General features: G+C 40.7%; 1 protein-coding gene across 1 annotated transcript in view; it reads right to left on the reverse strand.

Annotated features, from left to right (window-relative positions):
- Positions 1–12,639, reverse strand: part of ntsr1 (neurotensin receptor 1 (high affinity)) — a 109,762-nt gene that overhangs the window by 11,015 nt on the left and 86,108 nt on the right. Inside the window, exon 3 of the mRNA XM_033630227.2 lies at positions 3,494–3,578. Within this exon, the coding sequence (XP_033486118.1) occupies positions 3,494–3,578 (85 nt within the window). The remainder of the gene's footprint in view (positions 1–3,493; positions 3,579–12,639) is intronic.

The raw sequence follows: 12,639 nt of genomic DNA on the forward strand, positions 1-12,639 counted from the left end.
TGCATCCTTTTATTTCCCTTAGAAGTTTGCTGTCCTCAAGCAGAGAAGCACCTGATTTGGTAAAGCATTTGTCTAAAAAATAAAATTCTATTTATTCAGTTTATTGCTCAAATACCTAACAGATATACTTCGATTTTGCTGAACCATACCAGTAGTTTAAAAACAGCTTTATTATAGAGAAACAAACAGTTGGAAAGGCGCAGGTGTTGGTGTCTGCTGTATTTAAATCAGTGGGCTCACCATTGTTTGTTATTTTTAAGTGACTTTCTAGTGTACTTCTTACCCTGTAGGTTATTCCACTTACATTTATGTCTTAATCGCTGCAATTAAACCAATGATCCAAATATCCAAAACTCTGACTTACCTGGTCTATTGTGTCATAATTCCTCTGGATGGCACAGACGAGGACTGTGTGTCTCTAACTCAGGTGTGCAAGATAATGGAGGTTGGTTTAATAGAAAGTTGCTGTAGCAACAAGAGCGCAACTATAAAAACCTTTTGACAGTAATGAGATGTGGATGAGCTTGCTGCCAAGCATAAACTGACTTCCTCAAAATTTTCTCAAATTAATTCAGAAATTTCAAGTATGATTGAAAACATCCACTCATTCCTGCCAAAAATAGACTACTTGGAAGGTTAATCCTGACGGATGGAAACGTGCGCTTTGTGTCGTGTAATTTTTTACTCTACTATAACTGACTTTTGATTGTTAATACCCATGGGAAAACTTTGCTTCTCACAATAGTCTTTTTTGTCTTGTCAGAAGTAAATCAGCCTCTTTTTGGATCTGTTTCTCTCTCAGGCTCATTTATAAGCCAATCAAGTTTTCTGTTGGATATTACTGTTATCTCAAGAGCTGTTTATTTCAGCCAACTAAAGATTAGTGAGTGAGTGAGGCGGCATGGCGTTGCAGTGGTTAGCATTATTGCTTCACAGCAAGAGGGTTTCTGGTTTGAACCAGGGGTGGGGGAGCCCTTCTGTGCAGAGCTATGTTCTCTCTGTGTCAGCGTGGGTTTTCTGCAGGTACTCCAGTTTCCTCCCACAATCCAAAGACATGCAAGGTCTAAATCTACTCTAAATGATTTTTTTACTCTAAAATACTCTATTCTAAAGTGAATGTGAGCGTGAGTGGTTGTCTGTCCTTATGTGTCAGCCCTGTGATAGTCTGGTGACCTGTACAGGATGTGCCCTGCCTCTTGCCCAGTGTCAAGTGGGATAGGCTCCAGTCCCCCCCACCAACTCCTAATAGGATAATGAATGAATGCATTGAGAGAGAAAAAGGAGCATTTTAAGATCTTAAATTAGGATCAGTCTTTGACAAGAGAAAGACTATTACTCAGGAGCTGAATTGTATGGACTAGAAAATGGTAAGTCTCATATTGATGTTAAATTGAGCTCAGTTATGTCTAGGTGAAATTGGCTGGACAAAGACGAGATCTGATTTTGAATTTTCCTTCCCTCTGGGCACATCCAATACTAGATGTAGAAAATGTCTTGAGATTTGCATAGTGTCCAATGCAAAGTCTTATTGTTGAAAAAAAAAAAAGAGTAAAGGCTCACTGTCTGTCTCTCTGTCTGTCCTCTGTTTTTTTCAATTTGTTTGAGATGTCCTTCACTATAAATTTAGTTATACAATTATGGAGACAGATTTATTTTCTAGATGTCCTTTCCAACTGACTTTGACAGACCTTATTTTATTGCTGCCTTTTACAAGAGAGAGCAAAAAGTATTCCCAAAATAACATCCTTTTACATCTGATATTTAGCAAGACTGAAGAAGACTGTTTCTAAATACCACAGGAGAGTTGACTCATGCCATTTTTTTATGACTAATAACAGAATAATAACAGTGGTTGCCTTTCAGTTATACCTCCACTGTAGGGATGATGCAGAAAACACACACCAATTAAATAATTGCATAATCTACTTATTTTAAAAGCAAAGGGCTGCTCATATTTCTACAAACAGTGTTGGAGGGCAACTATTTGCTCAGTGACATGATACAATAACATACCTTTTTTCTTATGTACAAGTAATTTAAGTCATTGCAACTAATTCTGTTGCCTCCCGGGTAAATCAGATATTTTATTTTATTTTAAATTGTCTCACGGAGTAATTAGAAAAACAAAACAAAACAGAGTGCTTACTTCTTCCTTGCAAAAGTAGAAGATTTAGATGAAAAGCTATGTACAAAAACACAGCAAAGAACTGAAGAAAAGCCATTAGAGAAACTTTAAAGCTAGGCTAGGCAAAAATCTGGAAAGGCAAAAAAAGAAATGGCAAAAATCTGAAAATACATGCTCCTCCTGCAGCTCTCTCCTCTTTGTTCTAAGCCCCTCCCACCACTCGGATACAGGCATATGTGAGCACTTCATACAGTCACCCAGTGTTTCCCATACACTGATTTTTTAAATCTAATCTCAATGTAGAGTTCCCTACAGCTCATTCGCTCAGCCCCTCCTTGCCCAGGTTTCTTTCTCTGTTCATTAGACCACAAACGAGACAAGAATAAGATAGCTAGCCACCCCATGCTTGCTCAGCCTCACACCTTGCCACTGTGGACTGCTTCCCCGGTAGAGTGGGTGCTAGCTTGGGAGATGGAGCTTAAGTCAGTTGAAAAAGCTCAAAATCATCAAGTGCCAATCTGGTCTGCAGTGGTGGGCAGTGAGGCGGAGGACACACTGTGATTACAGGCTTTGCTAACATTAGCTAGGCCTACATATATGTGAACCCTTTAGCTCCAGTTAGCAGAGGGCTTAACTGTTTTCTCTCCATCTCTTAAATGCTTAAATGTTTTATTTAATTTATTGTCACACTTTCTCCTAGACTCTGAATTTGATAAGTCTGTCTTTTTGCCCAAAATGCCAAAATTAACCTGCCTATGCCCGCTTTAATCTACAGTAGCAGGCAGATAAGTAATATGTTTTACACTCAGTGTCTCTTCTAAGTCAGTGATGAAGATGAAGTAAGGAAACCTTAGAAACAAGAAACATGCTGTTTGTCCATCCTCCATATAGAGTAGAAGTATGATGCGTTCCAAGCACTAACATTACGTACTGAACTGCTGTCTGTTTGATTTAATTAAGGAAACAATATATAGTTTGGAGGGACTAATCGTTAAAGGAGAGAGAGGAAAAAAAGATGGAGACATCAAGTGAGGAGAGAGCGAGAGGATGAGAATGTTAAATGAAGGCAATCTAATCAGGAAGATGTATCTGTCCTTCTCCTCTTTGACAGACGCTCTTAACTGATGACCCTCTAAATGATGGCCCTAGCCAATTTATGTGTGTGTGTGTGTGTGTGTGTGTGTGTGTGTGTGTGTGTGTGTGTGTACTGGGGTTTTTTGCACATGTGAAAGTGCTCATGCATGTGATGGCCTCTGTTCAGGTGTGTGCACTGTGTATGCAGCACTGGTGTGTTTCAGCAGATATCAAGTGAGAAAACAAAGTACAGGTGGTTCCTTGCATGAGAGGCTGAGAGGAATCGTTACTCACTCGGACCACTCAGAGATGTAGCAAAACATGAGGCGGCGAGCGTGATAGGGCAGCCAGCACACCACGAAGGCTATGACCACCGCTCCTGAACACAAGGGAGAGAGATAACGTCAGAGGCCAAAAAAGGAATAAGTAAACATTCACATGACAATACTGTGAACAGTTTGCACACTTTGCAAATAAGGTGTGCAAACTGTTCACAGTATTGTCATGTGAATGTTTAAGAATCAGGCTTCACCAAATACCATACATAATAGTATTGAGGACACAACAACAGAGAGGATAATGACATCTTCAAGTGCTGGATTGAGTGATTGAAAATACAGAAGTCATGCATCACCATTGTGAACCATAATGTTCAATGTGCCAAGCAACAATGTGTATAAAGTGCATCAGTGTGTCAACAGAATGATGTTTTTGAATTGGATTTGATGTATTTAAAATTAAAGGCCCAAAGCCAAATTAGTGGAGTGAAATTGTGGATGTGTCTCTACAGTGAGTTTCTAGAAATAGTCTAGACTGCTTCATTTTTGTGTTTGTTGTAAACAGCCATTTATACTTGTATGTATAGGTACAGCCACAAATATAACATTAAATCTTAACCTTATAACTGAATCAAACAATCACACAAAACTGAGACTAAACTTGGTGTAACAGGTGAGTGCTGGACCCAAACGCAGCACTGAAGACAAGTGGAACAGTTTATTATGAGCTTTCGTAAGTACAGAGAGAGCAAACTGATGAAATAACTGGGAGAGTCAATGTCCAGGTTCAGAGCTTCCTGAGAAGCTTATTCAGTCCAAGGCTCTTGGCGCTGAACGCCAAAGCTGAAAATAGGTGTAGCCAGCATCAGCCAGATGCACCCACGCAGGAAACAGTTCAGTTGTATGCAACGGTACCGTGAGGAGGCAGTTGGACGGCGATGTCAGATGAGCAGAGGGTCCGATACCAGGTAAACACATGAGGAGCCGGCTGTAGGCAGGTCGGAGCCGGCAAGGAGTTGAGGAAACAGCAGTAATGATGAATGGACGGTATAGCTCACACACAAAGGCAGAATGTGCGTCATGTGGTGAGGTAATCTACAGCACAGGAAATCAGAGGCAGCAGAACAGGTAAACTCATTATGGAGAGCTGGGTGAAGGTGTCTCAAAACAGCCACAGGGAGCAGGCGAACAGAAACCAGAAACGTGGAAGCGCAGCTCTTGGTCGGGGACAGAAGGCTGAGTGGTTTACTGAGGAGCAGGTGGAGCCAACACATTTTCACTCTGACCTTGTCTCATATTGATGTTTAGTCATTGGTGCTGATACAACGTGAAAGGTACCCTGGGTGCGTTGGTTGTTGACATTCAAGTTATGCCTGTTACATTCATTGTCTTCTTTCAAAATACACTTCCATTTCAAAGGAAATTGACCATTTACATACTGTCTCTTTCAAAATAAACGCACTACATCAGTGCAACAACAAGAATTGACGTTTTTGTTCTTCCAAAAACTAACACACGTGGTTAGGTTTAGGCAACAAAAACATGTGATTAGGTTTCGGAAAAATATAAGGGTTGAGCTTTATGATCTTATGGGACATGAATACCACTCTCCTTGGTAAAAGTCAGTGTTTGTTGGACCCATTCACCACCCCTCAAGGCTGCCCTACATGGGCTTTCGCTCCCTTAAATTGCGTTTTTCCTGCCAAGTTTCCCCTGACGCTGCAGAGCACAGATAAACTATAGCAACGACCGGCCGCGTAACATGTCGGCGTTAAAGGACGGCTTTTTTCGTCAGTGTCTGACGCTGCAAGAGACGCTGCGGATTTCAGCGACTTCAGAGTGAAACTGGGTAGGCAAAGCAGGAGATTCTGAGACAGGAGAGGTTGGCAACGACAAAGCAGCCTGGGAAGTCTTGCATGGAATGACAAAGTACAATCGGCAATGAGAGTTTGTGAAGCTGGAGTTTTTATAGTGGCAGGGAGTAATGGGGCACAGGTAAGAGTAGTTGGCTTGATAAGGTGGGTGTAGTGGACTGGCAGGAGCAGGAGATGTGTGGACAGGTGATAGGCTCACAGGTAGGTGTGGTGGAGAGGCAGGGTTTGGTGGTGGGTCAGTGATGGCCTGGGGAGGCTTATCCTTGGAGGCTTGCACAGACCTCCATGTCATAGCCAAACGTACCCTGACTGCTGTTAGGTACTGGGATGAAATCCTCAGAGCGACTGTCAGATGTTACGCTGGTGCAGTGGACCCTGAGTTCCTCCTGGTGCAGGACAGTGCCTGGTCTCATGTGGCCAGAATGTGTAGGCAGTTCCTGGATGATGAAGCGTTGGTGCCATTGACTGGCCCTCTTGTTTCCCTGTCCTAAATCCAGTTGAGCACCAATGGGACGTTATTTATCAGTGCATCCGACATCTCCAAGTACCGTCACAGCCAGGTCTGGGAGGAGATCCCCCAGGACACCATCTGCCGACTCATTAAGAGCATGGCCAGACGTTGTTGGGAGTGTATATGGGCATGAATCTAATGGAGTCTGAACCTGGATGTCTTTCCTTGCTTGCTAGTTTCTTTCCTTTGAGCACTTGATTTTGTTGTGATATATTATTGTCAAGACAAGCATGAGGTTAAGTATTTGTAATTGTCTTTTTTGAATCCTCTGGCTGTAAACAAAAATCAAAATGAAAAGGAAAAAGAACACAGTGAGCTCAGCTGACTACAACAGTGTGTGTGTTTGATGTCTGTTTCAATTAAACTGAGTTACGACTCAGAGAAGAAGTGGTGTATCAGTCAGCTGACATAAAATTCAAACGCTGTTTTCATCTATTCATGTCTGAATAATTTATAAGTATTTGTTTACATACTGAGTAGATGCCTACATGCATGGCAGCATTTCTCATCCACACAGAACAAGAATGCAGGTTTTGTTGTCCTCTTTGTCTCCTCTGTCAATACAATTTCATCACAACTGTTGTCACTACATTCAGTATATTTTTCTTTGCAAAACTGAGCCCATTCTTTCAGTGGCAGTTTGAATCCAAACTACTCATCTCAGGTTAAAACACCTAATTTAGCACTTGTTTGAAACCTCTGCTGTGGTGTGTGGCCACTCAGCATCTCAAAGCCATTATAAATTTACTGACTGTTCAACTCCCGACAACAGCTGTAAAATCAGCATTACTATCTTCCTCTGTGAAAACAATGACAAAGTGCTGTTTGGCAACACACCCAACCTGTAACTTCTCCAGTGTTTCAAAGGTGTCAGAGTGAGAAATGCTGGCTGCAAAACAGCATGAGTAGGTGCCTCAATATTTAAATATACAAATCAAATCCCTCATGTGTAGTCTGATCTGGCCTGTATCTTTGGCAGTATTTGGAATTGAACTGCAGCCACTACAAAGGTAAAAGGGCTGTGCAAGAGGAAACATTCAGAAACTTAAAAAACACTATTTGAGGTTGCAGAGTCAGTCATCAAGCAAACTCAGACTATCCATCTCCACTGCCGTAGGCTCAAATCTAATGAAGACAGAGGCTTTAAATAAATGGACTGCTTCCTGGCCACAGCCTTGAACACGATCTGCTAGGAAGCAAATATCCAAAGGCAATCTATAATGTTGTAAAAACCACGGGATATGTCATAGAAGTTTTTTTTTTTTTTTTTTTTTTTTTTTTAATTTTAAGATTTTTTGGGGGACATTTTTGCCTTTAATTGACAGGACAGCTAGGTGTGAAGGGGGGAGAGAGAGGGGGAATGACATGCAGCAAGGGGCCACAGGCTGGGGTTGAGCCCGGGCCGCTGCAGCAACAGCCTTGTACGTGGGGCGCCTGCTCTATCCACTAATCCATCGACGTCATCATAGAACTTTAAATTAAGAGTTATAACTAAAGTCTAGTTTGGATGGAACCAGCCACATAGGACATAGATAGAAGGAAACCACAGAGACTGTTTAGCAAGTTGTAACAGAGTCTTAAAGAGTTATTAATGTCTGTGGATATTTGTAAAGGTGAGCATCATATTTCTACATACATATTTTAATATTTGCAGTACATTTCACATTAATTATAATGATCTTTCCTCTTAAAACTGAACATCCTTTAGGCCTGAATGAAACACTTAATTTGTCCTGCTGTTTAGAGACATCTGCATGTACCAGCACGGCCCTGTTGGATATGCTTTGTCTTATTTTGTACTTCATTTTTTCTTTTTTTTTTTCTTTCTTTTTTTTCTGTGTATAGTTGTGTTTTTTTGTACATTTGTATATGTTCTGCTATCATACATTGGTGTTTGAGGATGTTGTGAACAGTACAATACTCATAGGACAGGTCCTCGTGATTTGGTAGTCAGGCCTCTGCTTCTCAGAGCTGATTGCATCTAATTAGTGTTACCAGCTGACTGATTCACCACACCTGGTAGTAATATGTCTGTGTCTATATCTGTTCTGTGAAGCACTCATGTCAGTAGCACTGCTTTTAGTCAAGGACAAAAACATTTGCCACTGTTTTTATTCACTTTTTATAATTGTTTTTGCACTTTGAGCACAGATGTCCTAAATAGACTTTTGTTTTGCATTGATCTCAGCCTGTGACCCTTTCTTGTGGCTGTGATTTCAGCTTGAAACTCAGCAATGTCTCTGTAAAAAAACAACCACTTTTCATGCCACTGTCCTTGCAGAAAAAGCAGGAAACCCAGTGATATCTCAGTTAAAAACAACCTCTTTTCATGACACTGTCTAAGCTGGAAACAAAGCCATGTCATTTTGCGGTACTATGCTCACTTTGATAGCTGCTCCAAAACACCCACATCTGGTCTCAAAGGCTGTTGGAAACACTGGAATGACTTGCTAAATCACACCTAGTTTTGTTGTTTGTTGGTCTAAAAAGTGGTCATGCCTATAGGTGACATGCCATCCACCACCCCCTCCACCTGCCAAACTAACTTCATATACTACATCTACATATACAACTACTATACTACATTTAGAAACGTTGCTATGATACATATTTCACATAGAAAATGTAATGTATTTGTGGTTGGCAGAAATGTATAACGCCAACATTTTCCTCTACTGGGCTGTATAAAACATGACTGCACCACATTTAATGCAAGTGTATAGCCATCTTCACCTTGGAATGACTGGTAAGGGTTCAAGTCAAAAATGTCATACACATTTACATAATAAAGTGATGATGCACTCATTTATCCTGTCAGCCATTGTGACCTGCATTAAAGTAGCCCCTATGGTTTGTCACATACCTCACTGTGGTGCATCAGTCAAGTGTTTACATAGACAATCGAGGTCAATGGTAGTACAGACTACTGCTGTATTTAGTGGGTGCTGGTTTCCCAGCAGCTTCTTACAAGAACCCTGCTGTTTTATTAGAAAGTACACTGCAAAACTAGAATTACCACCCCATGTTGCATGCCTCTGTGCACCGGTCAAATTACTCTTACAGTTTACATCCATGTCTGTAAAAACATGGATGCTTCATACCCATTGTCCCACAGACAGCACTAAGGACCTATACAATCAGCACAGTTCTAAGGTGGACAACCAAGATCAGTGTCCAGTATTTGACCATATATTTTCCCCTCTGTTTCTGAGATATGACATTGGATTATTGCTATAAAAGTGTTTTATGCAGAACATTATGATGTCACAGTGAAGTTGACCATTGACCGTTTGGATATAAAATGTCATCACTTCATTATTCTATCCTAATAGACATTTGTGTGAAGTTTTGTCATAATTAGCATATCAATTTCTGAGTTATGGCCAAAAACATATTTTGTGAGGTCACACTAACCTTGCCCTTTGATCATCAACCACAAAATTCTATTCAGGTTATTCTTCAGTCCAAGTGGACATTTGTGTCAAATTTGAAGAAATCCCCTAAAGGTGTTCTGCAGATATCACAGTCACAAGAATGAGACAGATGCAAAGTCACACTGACCTTGACCTTTGCCCACTGAAATCCAACCAGTTCACTGTTGAGTCCAAGGGAATGTTTGTGTCAAATTTGAAGAAATTCCCTGAGGGTGTTCTTGGGATATCACATTTACAAAATGAGACAGACAAGGTCACAGTGACCTTGGCCTTTGACCTATGACTACCAAAAGCTTATCATTTTATTGTTGAGTCCAAGGGGACATTTGTGCCAAATGTAAAGAAATTTCCTTGAAATGATCTTGAGATGTTGTGTTCAAAAGGCTGGGATGGACATATAAATGTACATATGGATGGACAGACAACCACAAAACATATTGCCTCTGGCCACAGCTATCGCCGGCAGGGAGGCATAAATACCACAAATAAAACATATGCCTCTACTATATGGTCCTGTCACCATAGGGCTTTTCTAGGAAACTATTCCAGGAACATCATCTTTCATTCGGATGTTGCTTTTGTGGGGCCAGGTCCAATCTTAGACATTGCAGGAAACCCAAAGGGGTACTATGGTGATAAGCCAGCTATACAACAGAGATCTAACTGATATTTGAGTGCCAATTTGTAAGCCTGCCAGGAGAGATTACATCAGTCTAACACATGTTTCCTCTTTTTCTCTCTTGTAGCTCTGTGACTGCCGCAAAGAAACACTTAGCCCACAATGTCGCCAACATTTGGCACGTTTTCTAATCCATAGTGGATGCAAGAATGTGTACTGTTTGCTGAAATGTCAACACATCTTCAAAGGTTACTCTAAACTATTTAAGAACATCAACAGATACACATACTGTAAAGGAATGCTTGAAAACACAGACCCACTCAAGCAGCAAAAACAGTGGGAGAGGACAGAGCCAGCATGAGTTCCAAGGGTGTTAATGTGTGTGTGTCTTTGCGCGACACCCACTCAGTCCATCAATAAGTCAGTGGCAGACGGGGATCTCATTTGCCCGGAGTCTATTCCAGCATGGCGGCTCCATCCTCAGCACTCTCCACATCGCTATTTGTCATTGTCAGTTGGTCCCATTTGGTCAGACGGTCATCATCACACGCATACACGGACTCACACACAGCCATTTATCAGGAACAGTAATTCCCAAATGCTGGTAAACTGCCGTCTGCTGTCACAGCTCTTTGAATAAATGGCTTCATATTGCTTAGCATGGATGTCTAATGATGACCGAAACCTGACATAGTTATGTGTCATCGAAGGCAAGACAGAAGGCAGCCAGTGACAAAATATGGATGTAAGCACTGCCAGATTTTAAATGATTGTTTTTTAAAAATGTCTCTCTAATTGTTTTATGTGGAAGGAAATGCATTTGATACATTTGTTGTCAAATCTAACCAATTTCAAAGGCAAAACCTAAAATATGGGTTAAGAAAAAAAAGTGATTCTTTTCAAAACACACTATAGGCCACATTTTAGAAAACACTTGTTAAAAACCTAAAGTACTGCATAGTGGCATTAGACAGTTAACTGTTTTTCACCATTTTTGTGTCCAGAATTTTTTTGGTAGGTCAGAAGTCATGGTTCAATGACACACTGGAGCCATCCTTAACATAACCCCTCCCCATGCTATATGAAAACTATGTAACTACTAACGTTAGATCTCATAGCATCAGTTTTGTTTTTTCAACCCCTTGTGTCTATGCTACATCCCATAAGCTCTCTGATCTCTTTCAGTCTAAAAAAGACATGAATAAACATCTTTGTTAAATGCCACAATCATATGAGCACAACCAAAATAACTGTCACTGACGAATGTTTCAGTCTTTCAGTTTGAATTAGCCACCAGCTGGCAGTTACTGCTGACTGCTGTGGAGGTGTGTGCTTTGTGCTAATGTGCTGTAAGAAAGAGAGGCTTTTGCCAGCTCTATTATTCTTCACTTTGAAGAGATGTGTGCTGTGTCACCACGGATTGTGTTTGCTACTGGGTTAGCTGCTAACCAGAAGTCTGTTGTTGTGTGGTGGCTTATTCTTCAGCTCGTAGTTGTGTGTGTGCTTTGTGCTACTGAGTTAGCGGCTCTCGAGAGTCTGTTGGTCTGCAGCAGCTTGTTCAGCCAATAGGCCCCCAGCATCTCAGAGCAGAAAGTGCTCCTCAATGTTTTCACTGTTTTGAAACCTAATTTTAAATAGAACTTTTTTCAATCATTTAAATTTGTCTTGGTGGTGGATATAATTTTTTTTGTGGTGTGACAAACTCACTTGTCATCGTATATTTATTTTTACTTTGCCCAGGCTTTAAAGAAGCTGTATAAGACATACCGAGCATGGGGTTGAATTGTCTGCACATGGTCCTCAGCAGCTTGCAGCTAATGGTGCTAACTTAATAAACAGCGCTAACAACCAAAACAGTGCTGACAGAGCAAACATATTTAACCTGGTGGAAGTGGTGGGCATGACATTTCTGCACCACTGCTTTCCTGATATCAGCGTTAACCAGTGTTGGGGGCAACGTGTTACAAAAGTTACGTGTTACAGTAATATATTACCTTTTTAGCAGTAACAAAGTAATACAACGCATTACAAATGAACATTTTGGGTAATATCATTACATTTACACTTTTACATAACACATTACCACCCAAAATAAACTATTTATTGTTTTCATTTTTCATTCATCCACACTGCTCCACTTCACCCAATGTGTCACCAGAAAAAAACAAAAAACAAAAAAACATCTGAAGGTTGTTGTGTCTTGTTATGTCATTACAGACTACACTATAGAAGGGTGTGGTTGATCGCCACAGCTGGATCAAGCCGTACTGTGTATTATCAGTATGTTTCCATTAATATAAAGATACACAATGTATTCTGTTCTGCCTTTTTTTTATACTGTTTGCTTTTTATATTGCTCTTTGTTTTTGTACAGTTTACTTATTTTATGTACTGACATATTGCTTTTCCTGTTTGCACTATCCTTCTGCTGTTGTAATGCTGCAAATTTCCACGCTGTTGGACAAATAAAGGATTATCTGATCTGATCTGATCTGATTTTGCCCAACACAAGCTGTAACCACCATATGAGCGCAATGCAGAGGGGCAGCAATTAGCTAGCCAGTAAACCACACTCACAGGGAATCACATACACAAAGGCACGTGGCAGACATAGAAGCTTGGATTACACAACACACACAAACACAAAGGTAGTGTTTGTACTGTTGAGAAATGTAAAATACCAGCCTTCAGGGGCAGTGCTGAGTATGAACTTTCAACTCCCAC

The sequence above is a fragment of the Epinephelus lanceolatus genome, chromosome 8 (assembly GCF_041903045.1).
Source record: "Epinephelus lanceolatus isolate andai-2023 chromosome 8, ASM4190304v1, whole genome shotgun sequence".
NCBI classification, from domain to species: domain Eukaryota; kingdom Metazoa; phylum Chordata; class Actinopteri; order Perciformes; family Serranidae; genus Epinephelus; species Epinephelus lanceolatus.